General features: G+C 53.3%; 2 protein-coding genes across 5 annotated transcripts in view; both read left to right on the top strand.

The window, feature by feature from the left end:
* Nucleotides 1-4,447, top strand: part of LOC113211004 (transcription factor hamlet-like) — a 156,623-nt gene extending 152,176 nt beyond the window's left edge. For all 4 annotated transcript variants that reach the window (XM_052265777.1, XM_052265776.1, XM_052265775.1 and 1 more), the window contains 2 exons: nucleotides 792-1,143; nucleotides 1,220-4,447. In XM_052265777.1, the coding sequence (XP_052121737.1) occupies nucleotides 792-1,143; nucleotides 1,220-3,292 (2,425 nt within the window). In that variant the 3' untranslated portion in view covers nucleotides 3,293-4,447. The remainder of the gene's footprint in view (nucleotides 1-791; nucleotides 1,144-1,219) is intronic.
* A 509-nt stretch (nucleotides 4,448-4,956) lies between these two features.
* Nucleotides 4,957-5,868, top strand: LOC113208191 (GTPase HRas). The gene has a single exon (XM_026425085.2). It carries the CDS (start codon nucleotides 5,149-5,151, stop codon nucleotides 5,719-5,721), a length of 573 nt encoding a protein of 190 aa, XP_026280870.1. The 5' UTR covers nucleotides 4,957-5,148; the 3' UTR covers nucleotides 5,722-5,868.
* Nucleotides 5,869-5,874: the final 6 nt, after the last annotated feature.

Genomic DNA, 5,874 nt, shown 5'->3' on the forward strand with positions numbered 1-5,874 from the left:
ACTCTGTAGCCCTATTTTGATCGTACCCACGCAGACAACCTAAACTAAACTAACCTAACCTAACCTAACCTAGCCTAACCCAACCTAACGTTTGTCCTCCAAACCGGCAGGCCGCTGTCTAGGCTGCGTACATCCGAATTTGCCGTAAGGTGCTGAATCGCCAAGGGATTGTAAATAAGCTGGCGGGCTGGGGATGATCTGGCGAGGCGTGGTGGAGCGGGCCACGAGGTGTCGCGGGCGTTGGAGAAGCCGCGGCCCCGTCCTCTTGACGGCCGCGGGTGCCCGCCGCGCCCCGCCCGTCTGCCCGCGGCGTGTCACGCGACTACATCCTCCCCGCCGAACGTCATTAGGGCTGTTTTGTAGTTAGCCGCCGCTGGGCGCCGGGCTGGGCGCCCCCCGATGATGTCTCACGGTGCGGCGCCTCGTGGACTCGCGGGCGGGCGGGGGAGAGAGAGAGAGGGGGGGGCGTGAATTTGGGGCACGACATTACCCCCCTCCCCCCTTTACCCGGCGACTCTTGTACCGATAGAGTGGTAGCGGAGAGGGAGAGAGAGGGATGTTGCTGGGAACCATCGCAGGTTGTGGCGCGGCCGCTCATTGATCCACCACCATCAGTGTGGCACCCGACGCGTTACTTTCCATATTTTGTTTTTATTATTCAGCGCAATGAGCCTCTGACCAGCAAAATGAGTGTTCTCACCTCGCCGGCGCGCGACACCTGGCGCACGCACGCGGCGCTCTCAGTCATCAGCGGCGTGCTAACCGCGGCCCTCTCCCTCCTCCTGTTGCAGGCTCGACGAGCACCTGGTGAGCGCGCACAGCTACCGCGCCGACCAGTTCCGCTGCGGCTTCTGCCCGCGGGCCTTCTCCTGGCGCCCGGCGCTCTACCGCCACAAGGCGCTCGCCCACCCGGACGCGCGGCCGCTCAGCGACCCGGAGGCGCGCCGCTACCCCTGCGAGAACTGCTCCAAGGTCTTCTCGGACCCGTCCAACCTCCAGCGGCACATCCGCTCGCACCACGTGGGCGCGCGGTCGCACGCCTGCTCCGAGTGCGGCAAGACCTTCGCCACCTCCTCGGGCCTCAAGCAGCACACGCACATCCACTCGAGCGTCAAGCCCTTCCAGTGCGAGGTCTGCTTCAAGGTGAGGCTCGATACCGTTTGCTCTTTTGTGATTGTGATTGTGGCGCTCGTTTTAACGACACCGTGTCTCTCCGCAGGCGTACACGCAGTTCTCCAACCTGTGCCGGCACAAGCGCATGCACGCCGACTGCCGCATGCAGATCAAGTGCACGCAGTGCGGCCAGGCCTTCAGCACCGTCACCTCCCTCCACAAGCACAAGCGCTTCTGCGACTCGAGCGGCTCCCCGACCGCCACCGGCCACTCGGGCGCCTCCACCCCCGGCGCGGGCAGCGCCATGGCGCAGCAGCAGCCGTCCCCCTTTCTGATGTACGCCAGGGCGCCCTTCTACCCCGGCGCCTTCTACCCGGGCCTGTTCCAGTCGGCCGCCGCCGGCCACGGCCCCCATGGTCCGCCTCCGGGGGCCGCCGGCCACGGCGCCCCCTTCCTCGGCTCCCCGCTGCAGCTGTTCGCCCAGCACCACAAGCTGCTGGAGCGGGAGCGCGAGCGGGAGCGGGAGAGGGAGCGCGCCGACTCGCCGCCGCCCCTCACCAAGGGCGGCATCCCCTCGCCGACGGCCTCCAAGGACTGGATGACGCCGCCGCCCGCCCCTCTGCCGCCGTCCCGCGGCCAGCAGCCCCAGAGCAGCAAGGTGTCGCCGCCCGTGGCCGAGGAGGCCGCCAACAAGGAGACGCCGTCGCCGGCGCGCCCGCTCACCAGCGCCAAGGCGTACCAGGGCGCGTACTCCGACCACCGCCACCGGGCTGCGTCTGAGGACGACGACGAGGACGACGCCCGCGAAGGGCGCGACCTGTCGAGCCGCAGCCGGAGTCCCCGGGATGACGATTCGGTGGGCAAGCGGTCGCGGTGCGGAGACGACGAGCACGACGAGGACGAGCAGGAGCAGGCGCTCGACCTCAGCGTCGGCTTCAAGCGACGGCGGCCCGCCTCTGCGGCGTCTGCGTCGGCCTCGGCCGACGAGGGAGACGAACGACGGCACCAGAGAAGCCCCCTAGCCCTGCGCCGGGCCTCGGCCACACCGTCCCCAAAGCTGACTGCAACCACACCGAGGACTCCCCTCAGCTCCGGCCAGGCCGACAAGGAGATCAGTTCAACCACAGCCTCCTCGCCGACCGCCGCCTTGTCCCCACCCGCGGGCCACCCCCTCAACAACACCATGGCCTACCCGCGGCCCATCCACCCCATCTTCCTGGAGGCCATGTACCGGCCCTCGCCGCCCTTCTCTGGCTTCAACCCGCCGGGGTCCAACTCGTCGTCCGCGGCGGACCGTCTGCTGCACCCCCCACCCCCGCCCTTCGGCCCGCCACAGCACTACCCGTTCCTCGGGCCGCTGACCAACGGGCTGAACCGCCTGGCCAACGGGCTCGCCGGGAATGCCAACCGGCCGCCATTCGACCACCTCCTCCGCCCGCCCATGGGCGACTTCGGGTCGGGTCGGGACGTACTAGGGGGTAGCGCCGGCATGGGTGCGGGTGCTCCAGGACAGGCGCAGGTTCCCTCTCAAACCGGCAACAAGCTCAAGGACAGGTACTCGTGCAAGTTCTGCGGGAAGGTGTTCCCGCGGTCCGCCAACCTGACGCGCCATCTGCGGACGCACACGGGCGAGCAGCCCTACAAGTGCAAGTTCTGCGAGCGCTCCTTCAGCATCTCGTCTAACCTGCAGCGGCACGTCCGGAACATCCACCACAAGGAGAAGCCCTTCAAGTGCCCGCTGTGCGCGCGCTGCTTCGGACAGCAGACCAACCTGGACCGCCACCTCAAGAAGCACGAGACGGACGACGGTTCTGTAGGCGTGGCAGATAGTCCTGGAAGCTCAAATGAGAATGAGCGCGAGGACACTTACTTCGACGAGATCCGAAGCTTTATGGGCAAAGTGACGTACTCTGGTAACGACTCCCTTCCTCCGCACCTCTACGCCGCCACTGCCCAAGGACTAGCTCAGGGCCTTGCCCAGCATGCAGCGCAGAGCCTGCATAGCTTTAGGGACGATGCGGACCGGGACAGAGATGAGCGACGCAGTCCGCAGGACTCGCCACTTGCCATGGTCGTTCAGAAGGCTCTGGCCTTCGACAGCCTGAGCAGCCTAGCCAAGGCAGACCTCGCCCTTAACAACAACAACGCAGAGCAAGAAGGGCTACAGGTATCTACCTAGCTCATCGCCATTGTGATAGAATTATTATTCAGTGAATGTATGTTTAGATTAATTATTATAAACAGTCCTCTCTATCTCCATCTCAATATAGGTATTCTGTCTTTCCTCCTATTTCATTTTCACTTCACCTCTTCAAATCATATTTTTCTTCTTGTTTTCATTTTACCCTCTACTTTTAAAACAGCCTATACCACTGCAGCCTTAATGTGTGTACATGTACACAATCGTCAATAGGTAAATTTCAGCATTTTGTTATTATTGTTGTTATTGTTGTGGTTTTTTTGTGGAAGTTTTAGAGCGCAATAATGCTTATCATGTCAAGAAATGATTGTAAATTATTGTGTTATGTTACCTTTTTTTGTAAAAATAAAATTTTGTTAAGATACCTGTAGGATGTTCTAACACTTGCTCTTCTCTATTTACTTATTCATACTTATTGAAATGCATTCTTTCAGAGAAACTATTAAAGCACAAAGCAGGAAGCAAATTTGTACTCTTAGTCATAACTTGTAAGTCTCTATGAAAGCTATTTGTTGTTTCACACAATCAATAATACCAAAGATTATTTGCTAAGAAAAATGTTTTAAACTAAAGTAAAAAGTTACATCTCAAATTTTGTTTTGGAAATGTAAGCCATCATTGACAGGTGGAAAATTTTAAACCAGCTGATCCAAAAGAGTCTGTGCAAATGGAGTAATAACATTAATTCTCCCCCAAAACTTTGTGAGACCTCTACCTCTACTCGAATGCTTTACAGTTTTACTTTCTCGATTAAGAAAAGTAGGTTTTCCTTGATAAGTTATCATCAATAGACTCATAATTTATTGTGAATGCAAACACAAAAGCAGCACATGAAGCTTAAAATATTATGGCAACACATTACAGAGTGACATGTTCACGTGCATCGCCAAGACTCTGTTAAAATTTTCATTACTATCTATTTATTTTGTGAAACCCACTACGTTCACAATGTAAATATGAAATATGCCGTACCTTTGTAAATGTTTGTGTCATTTTCTATGTAATAAAGTTGCATAAATTAATATATAATAAATATATATTATGTTTGAAAATGTTGGCAAATAACCATCAAGTTGACGTGGTGGAATGGTTGTAACATTGAAGTGAGTATTAAAAGTTACTATTGTAAGTGAATATTCTCTGAAGTATTATTCCTACCCTTACACATCTTGAGTATTTTGTAAGCCACAAATTTAAATAATTTTTGAATCATCGCACCATCATATTTCTTGGACACATCCTAACAAGTAGAAAATGAGGAAAAGGCTCTGAAAGCTAAGATCATGCCGGACCTAGCTATAACTCTGTTAACTCCATGGTCTTGCCATTCATTTGACCTAAATCTGGGTGATTTAGATTTCGGATTTCAAAATGTACACTACATTCACGTGCGGTCACATTCTCAAGTGGGTGTGGAATTAATTTCAAGAACCAAAAAATGGCATAATGGCCTAAATCCTTATCATGGTAAAAGTGACCTCCTGAGAAGGATTCTTCAGGAAGCCCTTCTTAAACTTCCCGCGTAGTCTGCATTGTCACGGCCTACTAGAGTTCAACATGTGCGCAAGCGCAGCTCCAGCTCCAATTCTCGTTCTTACTTTTGTTCTTCACTTTTTTTGCTTTAGATTAACGTTAGATTGAATAAACTATAGGGCTGTGAGGAGAGGAGACAGATCTCAACCTTGAAAATGGCCGCTGTTGTTCTGTGAGCTATTTTGACGTTTTCTGCTAAAAACAGAAAACTATCAACTAACCGGCTGTTCATCAACACATTCAGTCTGGATCCACTGCAGTCCCTCATCAAGTTTTACAAGTGCCTCTCATTTTCGAGAAAAATGACGGAGTACAAATTAGTGGTAGTCGGCGCTGGAGGCGTAGGCAAGAGTGCTCTAACCATTCAACTGATCCAAAACCACTTCGTTGACGAGTACGACCCAACTATTGAGGATTCTTACCGCAAGCAGGTTGTCATTGATGGTGAGACGTGTCTGCTAGATATCCTTGACACTGCTGGCCAAGAAGAATACAGTGCCATGCGGGATCAGTATATGCGCACAGGAGAAGGCTTTTTACTAGTCTTTGCAGTTAACAGTGCCAAATCTTTTGAAGACATTGGCACTTATAGGGAACAGATTCAACGTGTGAAAGATGCTGAAGAAGTGCCCATGGTTCTTGTCGGCAACAAATGTGATTTACAGGCATGGGCAGTTGACATGGAACAAGCACGAACCATAGCTAGTCAGTATAACATACCATTTGTCGAAACATCAGCCAAAACTCGTATGGGAGTTGATGATGCTTTTTATACTCTGGTGAGAGAAATCAGGAAGGATAAGGAGCAGCGAGGTAAAGAAAAACGCAAGAGAATGAGAGGCGTTTCTCGGCGTAAGAAGTGTGTAATTCTGTGAAGTGTTTTTTCTCATTGTATTTTTAAATCCATACTTAAGCAATTTCCAAACTTTTACATTTCCAACCTGGCAGTTTTTGTTGGGTTGCTCGTCAACAGGCAAGTAGTTTCAACTTCTATCTTGCATTTCATGTTTTCTAATCATTTTTTTTTT

The sequence above is a fragment of the Frankliniella occidentalis genome, unplaced genomic scaffold, assembly GCF_000697945.3.
Source record: "Frankliniella occidentalis isolate FOCC.00 unplaced genomic scaffold, Focc_3.1 Scaffold30, whole genome shotgun sequence".
Taxonomy (NCBI): Eukaryota; Metazoa; Arthropoda; class Insecta; order Thysanoptera; family Thripidae; genus Frankliniella; species Frankliniella occidentalis.